The sequence below is a fragment of the Globicephala melas genome, chromosome 14, assembly GCF_963455315.2.
Source record: "Globicephala melas chromosome 14, mGloMel1.2, whole genome shotgun sequence".
NCBI classification, from domain to species: domain Eukaryota; kingdom Metazoa; phylum Chordata; class Mammalia; order Artiodactyla; family Delphinidae; genus Globicephala; species Globicephala melas.
The window spans coordinates 17,339,922-17,356,912 of record NC_083327.1 but is presented as its reverse complement, the minus strand read 5'-3'; the positions used below and the strand labels follow the sequence as shown (position 1 = coordinate 17,356,912).

Here is a 16,991-nt window from a genome sequence, read left to right as displayed (position 1 = left end):
TATAGGTGGTAGGTTTGGTTCAGGGTAGGCAAAGGAGAAAGTAGAAATTTAAGAGGGATATTTTGGAAGCAAGAGGGCCATGGAGGGGCTGAGCTGATAACTTCTTAACCCAGCTCTGGCTGATTGCAAAACTATACATGCATACAGTAGATGCCAGGGAGTCCAATAAGAATTGAAAGCTTGGGGAGACCAGAAAATTTGCTGTGCCTTTGATTGCATTCCTCAATTCACACACAACTTGGGCAGCAGAAGATGGAAGCCTTAATGGCTTGAGGCATTTGAGCAGAACCTCTCCCCAAATCTGCGGTCGACCAAACTGTGCAGAGATAGTGAATGCTCTCTAGGGAGTCAGGCTAAACAAAACAGAACTGAGCAGAGACATTAGTGACTACACACTGTGGGAAGACATATTTCTCGGTTTAAGTCCAAGCTTGGTAATTGACCAGAAACCAATTACCCTTAAAAGGACAAAGCAAGGGACTTCCCTGGTGGCCCAGTGGTTAAGAATCTGCCTGCCAGTGAAGGGGACATGGGTTCGGACACAGGTTCGAGCCCTAGTCCAGGACCATCCCACATGCCATGGAGCACCTAAGCCCGTGCACCGTAACTACTGAGCCTGCACTCTAGAGCCCACGAGCCACAGCTACTGAGCCCGCGTGCCACAGCTATTGAAGCCCACACACCCTAGAGCCTGTGCTCTGCAACAAGAGAAGCCACTGCAATGAGAAGCCCGTGCGCCGCAACGAACAGTAGCCCCCACTTGACACAGCTAGAGAAAGCCCGTGTGCAGCAATGAAGACCCAACACAGCCAAAAATAAATAAATAAAAATAAATTAAAAAAAAAAAAGGACAAAACAAAATCCAGAATTGGTACAATGTATTACATACAATGTCCTACTTTCTTACAGAAATCATTAGCCATGCAGAGAAAGAAAAAGGAGTGACTCATACTCAAGGAAAAAGCACGACTCAATAAATAGGTGCTGAGTAAGCACAAATATTAAATTAGGAGACAAAGATGTTGAAGTAGCTAATTATAAATATGGCAAAGAATTAAAACAGAAAACCTCTTGAGTGAACTAATAGCAAATCTCAACAAATTGGAAGCTTCAGAGAAAGAACCAGTTGGTAATTACAGAGCTGAAAAGTACAGTAACAAAAGAAAAATTCACTAGATTACTGAAACCTCATATTTGAGGTGACAGAAGAAAAAAAATGTTGAACTTGAAGATAGATGAATAGAAACTAACCAATCCAAAGAACAGAGAAAAAAAATCTCAAAATGGAGAGAATGTCAGATTTGTGGAAAAATTTTAACTGTTTCAATAAATGTGTGAGTGAAGCTTTAGAAGGTGAGAAGAAAAAGAAAGGGTCAAGGAAAAAATGTAGGAAAAAAAATGGCTGAAATCTTGTCAAATTCGGTGAAACATTTTAACTTTTGGGTCCAAGAACTGCAGTGAATCTCAAGTAGGATAAACACAAAGAGCATTTCACCCAGGCACGTTGTGGTCAAAATGATAAAAGCCAGAGGTAAAGAGAGAATCTTGAAAGTAGCAAGAGAAAACAAAGCATCACATATAGGGATTTCATTAAGCATTAAGGCCAACTTCTTATAGAAGTAATGATGGCCAGAATACACTAAAATGAGATATTCAAAATGCTGCGGGAGGGGCTTCCCTGGTAGCGCAGTGGTTAAGAATCTGCCTGCCAATGCAGGGGACACGGGTTCGAGCCCTGGTCCAGGAAGATCCCACATGCCACGGAGCAACGAAGCCCATGTGCCACAACTACTGAGCTTGCGCTCTAGAGCCCGTGAGCCACAACTACTGAGCCCGCGTGCCACAACTACTGAAGCCCGCATGCCTGGAGCCCGTGCTCCACAACAAAAGAAGCCACGACAATGAGAGGCCCACCCCCCACAACAAAGAGAAGCCCCCTCTTGCTGCAACTAGAGAAAGCCCATGTGCAGCAACGAAAACCCCACACAGCCAAAAATAAATAAATAAAATAAATAAATTTATTAAAAAAAAATGCTGGGGGGAAAACAAACAAAAACACCTTTCATCTAATCTATATCCAGCAAAGCTCTGCTTCAAAAATGAAGGCAAAAATAAAGACATTTTTCTATAAACAGATGGAAATAATGCATTACTAGCAGACAATGCTAAGGAAAGTTCTTCAGGCTGACAGTGCTAAGGAAAGCTATGGTAATTGGGATCCATAGGAAGGAATGAAGAGCAAGATAAATGGAAAATATGTGGGTTAATTAGCACAAAAGCAAACTCAAAAGAGGTTAGCATAAAATGGAAAAACACCTTTTCCCTGCCATTTTCCAGTTCTTTAAAAGTAGAACTTTTGATTGCTTTGAGAAGTAAGGACAGAAGTCAAAGACTACACAAAGTAAGAACCTAGTAGGTGACTGTACAAAAATACGAGAGCCTGAATGGCTGTACCATTCACCTTCACACAGTAAAGGTGAATCAGAAGTGAAACAAGCCTGTGGAATTACAGACAGGTATCAGTTCTTTGGGACATTAGGAATTTCAAATCTTTAACTTAGTCTGCGTTGGCCTAGACATAATGCCATGAGCCTGGGAAAATCAAATGCAAATCACCTCTGGAGGAAAATACTTTCCTTATAAAACTCATATTATTCCCACAAATAATTTGGCAAGTACAGTGTTTACCATACAACCAAACATAAATAAGCACACAAGTAAACAACATCCATCCACAAGAACTAACAAAAATAGCAAACAATAGAAACAGACTTATGTTATTGGAATTATCAGATGTAAACTGTAAAACAACCATGCTTACTGTTTTTAACAATACAAAAGACAGGTTTGAAGATATCAAAAGGAAAAGGAAACTATAACACTAAGCATATTTGGAAAAGAATTTCTAAAAAATTCTAAAAAAATTCTGAAAAATATAATTGAAATTGAAAACTCAGTGGGTAGTTTAACAGCAGGTTAGGTACAGCATGGAGAACGAGTTAATGAACAGAAGATAGATGAGAAGAAAAATCTGTAATCCAGCACAAAGACACAAGAAGGTAAAAAATATAGAAGAGAGGGTAGGAGACATAAAACACAGAGGAGATCTAATGTATGTTTAATCAGACTTCTAGAAGGAAAAGAGAAATAGAATAGAGCATAGGCAGTATTTGAAGAGATAATTGCTGAGAATTTTGCAAAAATGATGAACAACAGTTTGTAGTTTGAAGTCCAATGAATTCTACTTAGATGAGGCCCAAGTAAGAGAAATAAAAAGAAGTCTATAGCTAGACACATCAGTGATATGGCAGAAAAATTAAAAAAAGAAAAGAAAATCTTAAAAGTAACCAAGGAAAAATGACATCACCTTCAAAGGAATAGCAGAAATAGAGGTTTGAAGACAGTGGAATGATAGTGTACACAAAGGTTAAAAACTGCTAACCTAGGGGGCTTCCCTGGTGGCGCAGTGGTTGGGAGTCCGCGTGCCGATGCAGGGAACACGGGTTCGTGCCCCGGTCCGGGAAGATCCCACATGCCGCGGAGCGGCTGGGCCCGTGAGCCATGGCCGCTGAACCTGCGTGCCCGGAGCCTGTGCTGTGCAACGGGAGAGGCCACAACAGTGAGAGGCCCGCGTACAGAAAAAAAAAAAAAAAAAAAAAGAGTAGCTTAAAAAAACTGCTAACCTAGGATTTTATATCAGGAGAAAATGTCCTAATACGAAAGAATCAAGACAAAGATAAATATATTCTTTGTCAAACAAAAGCTAGGATAATTCAATTCTAATGGTTTGGTTTCATATGAAAAGAAATTTTACCTGTATATTAAGTAAAAGAAAACGATCCCAGATAGAAAGTCTAAGTTCAAGAAGGATTGGGAAGAAAGTGGTAAATATGTGGGTGACACTAAATGAATGTTAACTGTGTAAATCAATAATACCTTGTGGGATTAAAATTATGGAATTAAATTATAGTTTAACAACAGCTGGGACAAAAGGGATCACTTTATAATGTTAAAAGGTTCAATTCTGTATCTAATAACATGACTTCAAAATAGTAAAGTGAAAAATTGGACTTCAAGGGGAAATGTATAACTTCATCATCATAACTCGAGATATATAATAATCTGTTAAACTTCTAAATTTGTTTTTTTGCCTTTTTCTGTGTGTTATACTGAGCAGTTGTAAACATTTATAGAAACTCTACAAGGAACAACTTGCCATCTTATTAAAACAATTAAAAAATTGTTAGCACACCATTTTTAATGACTGTATATAATTCTCTTGCCTAAATGTATAGTTGTTTATTTAATCCAACCATCCTCAATTTTTAGAAATTTCAGTATTTTTCTATTAATATTATAAGCCTCTTAATAGATAAATGTTACAGATATCTGTGAGTATTTCTTTGAGATAAATTTTTAGGCATTTAATTATGGTGTCAAAATATATAAACATTTTTAAGGCCTTCACCAAATGGCTTTCCAGAAATTTATTATTTGCACTCCTGACAGCAGAATGTAAGTGTATCCAGTTCTCCATATCTTCATTGCTGCTGCACTTTATCATTCAGAAATATTTTATTTATTTGATGCTGAAAAATATTTTAATTTCCATTTCATTACTAGTGAGTGAACATTTTTCATGGATTTTTAAAAAAATCCAAAATGGTTATGTTTATATTCAGTTCTATTAAATATTTAGTTTACTGTTTAAATTTTTCTGTAAATGAAGGACTCAGGTAACCAGATTTGGTAACAGTTGTACATTAATCGACTCAGTGAGATTCTGGGTAAATATCAACGTGAGGTTCACAGCTTCTGTTCATGGGCTTTAGAATACTGTGATTAAAAAGCCTTTTTCAGTGACTCCTAGTTTTGTGGCTACTCTGTAGAAATGAGGAAACCAAATGACTAATTTTTAGGTGAGTGGGCTTTGGCTGTGATGTGACTAGTTATTATGACCTTGCATACGTGTGAACAGAGTCTTGCTGTACCAGGCTCACCTGGCCATGTGCTCTTCTAAAACAACACCGAGTTACCTGAAGTCTCAGACTGTCTCCTTGTAGCCATCATTGCTTTGTCTTCTGACACTAAGTCATTTTTGGAAAAGTTTTACTAAATAGTAATTGTACCAGTATAACGAATATTTGGTTTGGAATGTCTTAATTTGAAACCAGCATGTCCACAGTAGAAATATTAATGTATTGGGGAGATCTTTTAATATTCTTATTTTTTGTTTCTAGAAACCACTAAGTTTTATATGACAGAGATAATTATTCAGCCATCTGAAAGAAATTTTCCCATCATACCAAGGTACAAATAGCTAATTAAGTGTGTTCTGTAATTTCACATGTAAGGAAAGATAGGTATTTGGGAATTATTAATTATAATTATTTATTGTAAGTGATTATTTGGGAATTCATTTTTATTTATACTCCTCTTCGTTTGGAAAGGAAAAATAAAAGTCTTTGGAAAGGTTTTTAGGTAGTGGAACCAAACCACAGATATGAAAGATTTGAGGATTTATTGATGGTTTGCTTGCATAATGGTATAGACAGATGTGCTCTTATAAATCTTCTAGTTCTGAAAGTTTTTTGTGTTTCTTTTTTTTTTTTTTCTTTGTGATACGCAGACCTCTCACTGTTGTGGCCTCTCCCATTGCGGAGCACAGGCTCCGGACACACAGGCTCAGCGGCCATGGCTCACGGGCCCAGCCGCTCCGCGGCATGTGGGATCTTCCCCGACCAGGGCACAAACCTGTGTCCCCTGCATCAGCAGGCGGACTCTCAACCACTGTGCCACCAGGGAAGCCCTGTGTTCTTTTTATGTGCTAGATACCCAAGGTTTTATGATATAATCATCAATAGGTTTTTGAATAATTATTTCTGGTATTAATTTAACTTACTTGAAACATGGGTTAGTTTTCAAATGACTTGTGTGTTTTTAAAAAGAATGTTACTTAGCCACTCAATCCATTAGTGTTTCTTTTCTTAGAATCTTTTTAGTCTTGCAAATGAAAGTTAACTGTAGTATGTCTTTATTTCAGCTAATTTATTGATGTCTAAAAATTATGGCTCTCTGAATATAACCTTGAACTTTATCCTCCTATAAATACTTTGATTCTTTACCTCAGATCTGACACTCAGAGGGGATACAAATGGAAAACATTGGAGATAATACTGTCTAATGTTTGGGAGGAAATTTCTTACCTTCTTTTTTTTTTTTTCGGTACGTGGGCCTCTCACTGTTGTGTGGCCTCTCCCGTTGCGGAGCACAGGCTCCGGACGCACAGGCTCAGAGGCCATAGCTCACGGGCCCAGCCGCTCCACTGCATATGGGATCCTCCCGGACCGGGGCATGAACCCGTGTCCCCTGCATCAGCAGGCAGACTCTCAACCACTGCGCCACCAGGGAAGCCCTCTTACCTTCTTTTTTAACTTAGTTATTCACTGTTGAATGTGCCGCAGCACAAATGGAATATTGACTTGTCTAACAGTATTTTTTTATTTAGTGGGAGGAATAGTTAGGTTTGGGGTGGAAAATGTATTAAGGATCAAAGAATGGGTTATAGAAAGACTGGGGCAAGCACAAATACATTACAGTCGATTAAAATTAGCACAGGTTGTGAGGGGATGGGCAGCATATAGAAAAGTCCAGCATGCACCCACCTCTGCCTTATAGGTGCCCTGTGGGTATTTAGACTTATTACGAGAGGCACATTGTGAAAACTGGTTTGTGTTCAAACAGGTCTCAGTTTGTACAGAGCGTTATTGCCCAGTGCCTGGTGGAACTCTCCTCTGCTAGAAGCACTTTTAGATTCACTCTTCAAGGACACGACGGCAAAGCGTACATCTTGGTAAGAAATGATTTCACCCAGCTTTTTGTAGCCTAGTAATCCAGAGTCTCAGAAATTCTTTGGTTTTTGTCATTCTTTTTTCTTAATTCTCGGGTCTAGAAAATAAATGATGAAAAATTGAGTTTTTAACCTCAGTTTAATTCACAAATCAAATCCCCTTAATTGAACAAGTGATTTAAGTGTCTCTGCGTGCTAGGTACTAGGGATTTAGAGACAACTACAACCTGATTCCTCGGTAGAAGCTCATGCCACAAGGTGAAGTTTTTCTACTCTTAGTTTTTAATGGCTTTCTCGGTCAGCGTAACACAATTCTGTCTTTCTCACTTTTTTCCCCATTGGATACTCTTATGGTTAAAATACGTTCTGTTGCTCCTGTTTTTGTTTTTATTGTTTTGTGTGTGTGTGGTAAGAACACCTAACGTGATCTACCCTCTTTACAGATTTTTCAATGCACAATACAGCATTGTTAGTTATAGGCGCAGTGTTGTAGAACCGGTCTCTAGAACTTACTCACCTTGCCCAACTAAAACTTTATACCCTTTGATTAACAACTCCCCATTCTTCCCTCCCTCCAGCGCCTGGCAACCGGCATTCTGCTTTCTGCTTCTATGAGATAGACTATTTTAGATTCCTCGTGTAAGTGGAATCATGTATTATTATCCTGCTGTGTCTGACTTGTCTTATTTATCATGATGTCCTTGAGGTTCATCTGTACTGTTGCATATTACAAGATTTCTTTCTTTTCAGAGGCTAAATAATATTCCATAGGGTGTATGTACCACATTTTCTTCATCCATTCATCACTGGTGGACAGTTAGGTTGTTTCTGCATCTTGGCTATTGTAAACAGTGCTGCAGCGAACATGGGAGTGCAGAGATCTCTTTGAGATCCTGATTTCAGCACTTGGATGTTTGAGACGTAGTAGCAAGTTTTGGAGAAAAGCCTCCGCAGTTAGCAGAATCATCCCCTACATGTACCACAAGCACTTAATATTAAACTGCTCCTGTCAAAAATAACGTTCTGCAGAAAACAATTGGGGACATAATGTGAAAATCCAAGATCGAGGGCCTCTGTCTCTTCTCTGCCTCCACGCCTGCTTTATTCAACCAGTAAACATATATTGAGTACTTCTTATTTGAAAGACACTGTCCTGGGTGCTCAAGATAGAACCAAAAATGCCTTTGAGGACCTCGCAAGCTAATAAGGGAGCATGGTAGCTAAAAGGAGAGAGGGATTGACGTGATTATTAGGTGTTGCTTTGTGGCTGTCCATCCAGCACAGGGACCCCATGCTTCTCTAATTCCAGATAATTTCTATTCAAAGCTAAAATATTTTCTAACTCAGGTTGATGCTAAGTATACCTCATAGTCCTAGTCTGAAATCAGTCTTATTTTTTTTTTTTTCACCTTTTTTTTTCGGCCGTACCGCGCACCTTGCGGGGTCTTAGTTCCCTGACCAGGGATCAAACCCGTGCCCTCTGCACGTGGAAGTGCGGAGTCCTAGCCACTGGGCCACCAGGGAATTCCCTTAATTTCCTTTTATTGCAAAGTTTTCAAGTTGAAAATCAGGAGTAGGAACTTTCTAAACTTACTACTAATGTATATTTAAATTAAAAAAAATTTTTTTTTATAAAAGTAATACAGTCTTGAAACACATTCTGACAACGTGAAGAACATAAAAGAAGTGGTAGTCCCCCTGTCCTGTCCCCTCTTCTGCCCCGCTGTGTCATACCATCCGGAGGTAATCATTAACAGTCTGACATGCATACTTCATCATTCTTTTCCCTGTTTACAGTTCTATGTACATACGCCCACAGGTATTTGTAAAAATAACATGATGATGTGATTAGCATTGTTCTTCAACATGCATTCTTCACACAACCAGGTATCGTGAGGCTTGTTTCTTGTTAGTGTAAATATGGATTGGACTTTTCCTAATGAGTAGAATTCCACTGTATGGCCGGTAAAGACAGTGCTGAGGGGAAAATCCTCTTTGCACATGTATTTTAGTACTTCAGAAACAGATCTTTCTCATCTTATGCAGTATTGGAATTTGTGTATTTTAAACTCTGATAATTGTCACCTCTAAAAAGTTGGACTAATTTATCCCTTGTGAACATCCTTTATCCCTTATAGACCTTCTTTTTTTTTTTTTTTGCGGTACGCGGGCCTCTCACTGTCGTGACCTCTCGCATTGCGGAGCACAGGCTCCGGACGTGCAGGCTCAGCGGCCATGGCTCACGGGCCCAGCCGCTCCGCAGCATGTGGGATCTTCCCGGACCGGTGCACGAACCCGTGTCCCCTGCATCGGCAGGCGGACTCTCAACCACTGCGCCACCAGGGAAGCCCCCTTATAGACATTCTTGGTGCCCCCCCTCCCCCCAGGTCCCCTCTCCTCGGCTGGTCCCCCCCCTTTCCCATTGCTGAGAATGTTGCCTGCTCACGGCTCATGGTCGCTGTCTCCTCCAGAGACTTGTCCCATCCTGACAGATGCTGCCTGGCCCGGGAGTTTCCTGTCCTCCGCCGTCCCCCACCCCTGCCCTACTCAGCCCACGGCCAATGACCCGACCCTGGGCTACAAAACCTGCCATCTCCTGTCTCAAGATGGGACAGACTCTGTAGGTGGAATTCAGGCTTCAGAGCTCCCTGTGAGATCAGGCTGAGTCCACATTGTTGGCTACCCTGCCTTATCTTCTTGCCCTCTCTCCCTTTCTCCTGAGAGTATTTCCTCAGTGAATCACCTGTGTCCAAATCCCAAAACAGTCTTCCATGAGCAACATGTGGGAATACCTGCTCCAAACCCCTCTTCTGAGCTGACTGTTATCAATCATTTTGTATTTGCCAATCTGATAAGTGAAAAGTGGTGGCACAGAATTTTGCATTTCCTTATTACTAGTTATGTTAACATTTTTTATATTTATCACTTATTTTTTCTGTTTATATTCTGTTCAGTTCTGTTCATATTCTTCGCCTGTATTTCTCTTGGGCTTTTTTTTTTTTTTTTCTCTTATTGATTGCTAGGAGCTCTATATATTATGGACCATAACTTTGTATGTATTAAATATTTTCTCTTAATCAGTTGTCTTTTCTTTAAAAACTTTATGATGTCAGTGGCTCTACCAAAGGTTATACTTTGAAAGTCTTACCCTACTTAAAAGTTATATATGTGATATTTTTTCTGGTGTTGTATAGTTTTGTCTTTTTTTTATGGTTTTGTTTTTGTTTTTTTGAGTGGTGGTATGAGGTATGAATAGGGTTGTGATATTCTTGTACTTGGACTTTTCTCTCCGTGTCTTTAGCTATGGCTTTTAAACTCAGACACTTTGGTGATTGAAGCTTTGGAAAGTTCCACAAGTATCAAAAAATTCCCTCTGTTGGAAGACTTATTGAAGGCCAATTCCAGTTCTGCCTGGAATGCTGTTAAGGTCCTCTACCAGCCATGCATCAAAGGCAGGAATGCAGAGTAAGTCATCCTTTTGTTTTCTCCCTCCACATTTGTTTTCGTTTCTGTTGCCACATTGGTGTTAAGACATTAAGGAATTAAATGGGACTGTACCACTTCCCTACTTGATGCTCTGGCAATCATACTGCTACCCATTGTGCTTTAAAAATGGGTTGAATCATTACAGGTTGTTCATGCTCATGTGCAGAAAGCTTGCTTTTACTGAAAATAATTGGTCTTTTTTTTTTTTTTTTGTAATCTCAGCTGTCTGTACATATGACTGCAGGACTAAATCAGGCTTCAACAGCTATGACTATTTACTGATAAACACTTTCCAGGCACTGGGATACAGTTGTGAACAAAACGCAGCCCCTGCCTCCTGGGGTTGTCATCCTCATAGGGAGAAAGAAAGCAGGCCATAAACAAAACAGACAAAACATCAAAAACTGATATGGCTCTTCCTGTAAGTCAGGAGCTCATCTGAGGGCTTCTCGCTCCTTTAAGCCCAACAACAACCCTGTGGGGTAGGTACACTTATCACCCCATTTTAAAGACAAAGACACTGAGACACAGGTGTGAAACGTAAAGCAAGTTAGTAGGGTGTAGGAGGTTGGCATTTTGTACTGAAAAGTCAAAGAAGGTTCCTCAGATAAAATGATATTTAAGTGGAAAACTTGAAGGCAGTGAGGGAGTGAGCCATATCTGAGGAAGAGCATTCTTGGCAGAGGGAACAGAAAATGTTCTTATTTAAACAGATTGGAAGTTTATACTTGTCCTGTACTCTCTGATGGGTTTGATCAAATTTGTACTAAGAACAGAAAGATCCCAGTCTTCTTCTGGGAAGTAAATAAGAAATTTTTAAAAATTATTGCTTGTCTTTTCTTTTCTTTGAATTATGCAAGCAGTTCGAGTTATAAAATATTCAAACAGTAGAGACTTACATAAAGTAAACTGTGAAAGTTCTCCATCATGTCTCTCTCCAGAAGAAAAAAGTATGTTGTGAATTTTTCCACTTTTTTTCCATTTTGCATCTTAACATAATTTGCAGGATGCATGTGTATTTTTTTATACTTAAAAAAAACAAAAAACAAAACAACAACACACTGTGTCTTGGAGATGCTTTCCATGTCAGTGCTTGACATTTTATGAAATGGATGTACTGTAAGTAATTTAACCATTTTTCTGTTGCTGGATATTTGGGTTATTACTTTTTTGCTGCTATAATTAGTATTCCACTGTATGTTGTATATTTGTTTTGCAATTATGTGTACTTTTTAATGAGGTATTTCTAAAAGTAGAATCACTAAGTCAAAGGGTGTAACATTTAAAATTTAATAGGTAATATCAAATTATTTTGCAAAAAGGCATTGCAAATTTATACTCCCACATAAAGTTTCTATAAATGCCCATTTCCCTACACCCTCACCCAAGCTGCTACGTAGATTTTTGCCCATCTGATGCCAGTCTAAATGAAACAGATTCAGTTGACTCTCCTTGTGTTTTATTGAAGCATGATCAGAGAATATGGCTTATGTATTTGATGTTCTGGGGACTTTGTTGAGGGGTGTATATGCGTGGTGTATACCTTTATGTATTTAGATTTATATAGTCAAATTTATTAAAACATTTTATTCCTCTTTTTAATTTATTTGAAACGTGGATATTTTGAGAAGGGTATGTTAAATCTCATGCTGTGATAATGGAAAAGTCATTTTCTTCTGGTTTTGATGCCTGTTTTTGCAGTATATATTTTGAAGCTATGTAATTAGGTACATGAAAGGTTTGTGCCATAACGACTTGACTAATTGTGTATTTCATCGATAAGATTTTTCTCTCCTTTCATTTTATGTTATTTTTCTTTAATTCTAATTTGATGTTATTATTGCTATATTTACTTTCCTTTTTAAAAAATTATTGATCTTTTTCCATTTGTGTTTTTTCAGTTGTGTGTTATTTTATCTTAGGTATATATCTTATTAACATTAACCTTGTAAACAACATGTAGCTGGATATTTTAAAACTCCAATGTGACAGTCTGTTTATTTTAATAGTAAACTTAATTAATTTACATTTATTGTGATTACTGAGGTAGTTGAACTTAGTCTGCTAACTTTTACATTGGTTGGCTTCTCTGTGTCATTTCTTTCCTGTAATGATTTGAATGTAAAAAAAAAAATCTATTTCAAAATGATTTTTAATGGTTAACCTTAAATTTTTTTTTTTTTTTTTTTTTTTTGCGGTACGCGGGCCTCTCAGTGTTGTGGCCTCTCCCGTTGCGGAGCACAGGCTCCGGACGCGCAGGCTCAGCGGCCATGGCTCACGGGCCCAGCCGCTCCGCGGCAGGTGGGATCCTCCCGGACCGGGGCATGAACCCATGTCCCATGCATCGGCAGGCAGACTCTCAACCACTGTGCCACCAGGGAAGCCCTTAAATTTTTAATATATATCCTTATACTTTTTTTTCAAAGCTGTCAATATCTAGATTTATCTAGTATCCATTGTCTTCACCAAAACAAGAAACGACTCTTAACAGAGTTTCACATTCACTCTCTTGCTCCCTCCCGAATGCACTCTCTCCCTTTCTGATTCTGATGATGGTGGTTGTCTCTTCTTAAAGAAGTATCAAGCCAAAGCTCTACCCCTTTTGCTTACTTCTTACTTATACTCGTGCATTATGACCATAAATGTTTTTATTGTGTAAGTCTGTTTCCATAAAAACATACAGGATTGCTTGATGGTTTTAAAAATATTTACAAATAGTATTACATTGTATGTATATTTTTACAATTTTTTAAACTCATGATTCTTTGTTCCAATTGTTTGATTTGATAAAGTCCAATAGCTCTTTTAAACTTGGACTGTAGTCAATCCTTGAATATCTGGAAATGTCTTGTACCTATTTTGTCTCTCTGAAAACCTTAAGGATTCTCTCTTTATCCTTGATTTCTAAGATTTCTTTCAGAGGTGTCTAAATGTAAGTGTTTATTCAAGATTTTCTCTAATGTCATAATCTGTCCTCAGTCTCTGTGAGAATCATAATTATACTTAAAAGTCTTCTGTTTTTTCAATTAACTCTTGTTCCTTGGATATTAACTCTTCTCTTTTGGAAAAAAAGAAGAAAAAAAGCATTGTGTTTGGTACTGCCTTTCATGGTGTTGCTTTTCCCAAATGTTTGATGATTTTACTGGAATTCCTGCACCGGGCTGTAAACTCCAGGTGAGCCAGGACCTTGATGGTCTTACTCATCACTCCATCTAGATGAGTGCTCGTAGAAGTGCTCAAAACGTGCAATTTATGTTTACGTCTATGAAACATTTGTGAAGTGAATCACACATAGTTTTCTGCTTGTCCTTGTATTTGATAAGTAATGTTCATCTATTGGTGACTGTTTGTTCTTGTTACCATAGCTTGCCTTTACAGACTGGTGAATGAGAACCCAAAGGAGTTACTAGTCTGGATGTGCCCGTTTTTGGACAACTTTTGGGTATCATGAAAAAGGAAGTGATTGTAGCTTTAGTTATGGTGGTGAACCTTGTATTCATTATTGTGAAGGATCTTTGTACTGCCTTTCTTCAGGAGTGTTAACAAGGAAGCAGTGCACCTGTCCCATCATTTCATGTATTTTTAACAAATCCCTGTGACACTGGGATGTAATGGACTATAAATATATATATATAAATATATAGTCCATTGTATTCTGCTGTGTTTATTAGTGGACTTTTTTTAACTCCATGTGTCTTGGGGATGAGTTGACATCCAGTAAATGAATTTATTACTTCAGTTTGCCTGTTCTATAAACCTACTTCTGTTGTGCTTTTCCTCCTCCTACTGTTTGCCTCTGGGTCCTCCAAAGGTGGGGAGGAAATTTCTCAGGTTGAGTAAGCATCGTGTTAGTTATTTACTTTTGTCTTTTAAGGACATTCATTTCTTTCTTTTGGGGCATGACAGAGCAAACCATAGACTCCCTGGCATATTTTTGGCACATGGGGTGGTATATTAACTATTTTAGTCCAATCGGCTAGAATTTTTTTCCTAGTGGAAGTGTGGATTGCCAGATGGCAGTCTAAAAGAGGAAAATAGCAAATGTAACTATGGTTTTATTTCCTTGAGCACATACAAAAATGTGGCATGTAATATTCTTAGAATGTTCTTTCTAGCAATAGACACATGTCTCAACATTTTGAAGTCTATTGTCTTTTATTTAATCCCCCTCACCCTACCCACCCCCAGCCAGAGTTATCTTACAACTCACATTCTTTAGTTTGCATATCAAAGTTTAGATCCTAAATATTAACTTTCTAGCTTTGGACTCTTTTAAGTTCACTTCTGCAGTTTAATTCTGCTAATTCAGTAATTCACCTGTGGACTCATAGTCTCTAGATTGGGGGTAATTTTGCCCCTCAAGGGACATTTGGTAATGTCTGGAGATATTTTTGGTTGTCACAACTTGAGGGACCACTGGCATCTAGTAGGAGATGGAGCTGGGTATACTGTTAAACATCCTGCAGTGCACTGGCGCCCTTACAACAAAGAATCGTCCAGCCCCAAATGCCAGTAGTGCCAAAGTTGAGATACCCTGTTCTAGATTATCTCCTGAAATCAGCCTGTGTCTACCTTTTCCCTCCAGGGGTCACAACCCACACTTTTCTTGAAATGGTATTTAGACCAGCAAATAAGGGAAATTTTACTGTGTCATGAGTTAAAGTATCTATAATCCCACATGTTAACTTTGGTTAGAATAAAACAGGATAAGTGGTAAAATATAGTGTAACTATTGCTACACTTCTCTCTTTTTTGAAATGGGGGGGCAAACGTGAAGAATGGATGTATTTTTGTTAAACAATGACAAAGGATTTCATAGATATCAAGTCCTTTGTTCTCATATTTTTAAGAGAAGAGATCTTAGGGGAATGCATTCATTAAGTGCAAATAAGTGGGTTTTTTGTTTTTTTTTTTTAAAGCTAAACTGAATTCTCTTTTGTATAAGTTATGTAAGTCCTAACATTGGTAGTGGTTCTTTCCACCTTTTTCGAAAGATACAATACCTGATTTAGGAATCTGGAAAATTTGAACTGATAAGAACTGTTCTATATTCTACTGTTAACAGCAGCATTTTCTTGCAGAAGGTATTGAGGGAAATGCTGATGATATGTTGTATTCACCCCTAACTTTAGTAGAATTTAGCAATTAAATTTTATAAACTAAGTAGGTTTGTCTGTGTTGGCTAAATATTGGTTCTGAAACAGAAGTATTGTTTTTGCCTTAAGGTAGTCATCATTACTGCTTTTTCTAATGAAATAAAAACACATATAAACCGCACACGTATACATTTCCTATGCATAAAATAGTATTACTAGTTGTTTCTATTTGTGAAGTAGTATTTTTTAATCTCTTTTTCCTCTTTATTTCAGAAGGAAATTTGAAATTCGGCTTAGTTTTTCTTTATTGTGGTAAAAATCACATATACATAAAATTTAGCACCTTAATCAGTTTTCAGTGTACAATTCAGAAATGTTAAATGCAGTTGCCCTTTGAACAAAACCGACTGTGCAGTCAAAAATCCACTTGTAATTTATAATCAGCCCCCTGTGTTTGAGGTTCCTCTGTATCCACATTCACGGATTCAACCAACCAAGTATCGCGTAGTACTGTAGTACTTACTGTTGAAAAAAATCCGCATGTAAGTGGACCCACGCAGTTCAAACGCATGTTGTTCAGGGGTCAACTTTATATTCACATTGTTGTGAAACAGGTCTCCAGAAGTTTTTCATCTTGCAAATCTGAAACTGTACCCGTTTTCCCCTTCCCCCAGCCTGTGGTAAGCACCATTCCGTTTTCTGTGTTTATGGGTTTGACTACATTCATCTGCTAGGGCTGCCATTAACAAAATGCCACAGACTGTGTGGTTTAAACAACAGAAATGTATCTTCTTATAGTTCTGGAGGCTAGAAGTCCAAGATCAAAGTGCCATCAGGATTGGTTTCTCTTCCTGGCTTGTAAATGGTTACCATCTTGCTGTGTCCTCACATGACCTGTTCTCTTTGCGCATGCACAGAGAGAGAGAAAAATCTCCGTGTCTCTTCTTCTGATAAGGACTGATAAGGCCCCATTCTTAACGACCTCATTTAACTTAAGGACTTCCTTAAAGGCCCTATCTCCAAATACAGTCACATTGGTGGTTAGAGCCCTACCTGTATTCATATTCAGCACATGAATTTTGGGGGAGCCACAATTCAGTTCATCACATTGACTACGTTAGATACTTCATGTAAGTGGAATCATATAGTATTTGTCTTTCTGTAACTGACTTATTTCACTTAGCATAATGTCCTCAAGGTTCATCCATGTTGTAGCATGTAACAAGATTGCCTTCCTTTTTAAGGCTGAGTACTATTCCACTGTATGTATATACCACTTTTTGTTTATCCATTCATTCCTCTACGGGCATTTGGGTTGCTTCCACCTCTTGGGTATTATGAGTAGTTCTGCTGTGAACTTGGATGTGCAAATAGCTGAGACCCTGCTTTCAATTCTTTTGGATGTTTTGCTATTTTCTGTTTTGTTTTTTTTTATAGTAGCCATTCTAATGGATATGAGGTGGTATCTTATTGTGGTTTTGATTTGCATTTCTCTGATGATTAGTGATATTGAGCATCTTTTTTGGCCATTTGAATATCTTCTTTGGAGAAATGTCTGT

The 16,991-nt window shown here is 38.2% G+C and overlaps 1 protein-coding gene across 1 annotated transcript in view; it reads left to right on the top strand.

Moving 5' to 3' along the window:
- The window catches only part of UBE3D (ubiquitin protein ligase E3D), a 162,391-nt gene that overhangs the window by 33,393 nt on the left and 112,007 nt on the right, over positions 1-16,991 (top strand). Inside the window, exons 6-8 of the mRNA XM_030859388.2 lie at positions 5,241-5,310; positions 6,745-6,853; positions 10,152-10,315. Of these exons, the coding sequence (XP_030715248.2) occupies positions 5,241-5,310; positions 6,745-6,853; positions 10,152-10,315 (343 nt within the window). The remainder of the gene's footprint in view (positions 1-5,240; positions 5,311-6,744; positions 6,854-10,151; positions 10,316-16,991) is intronic.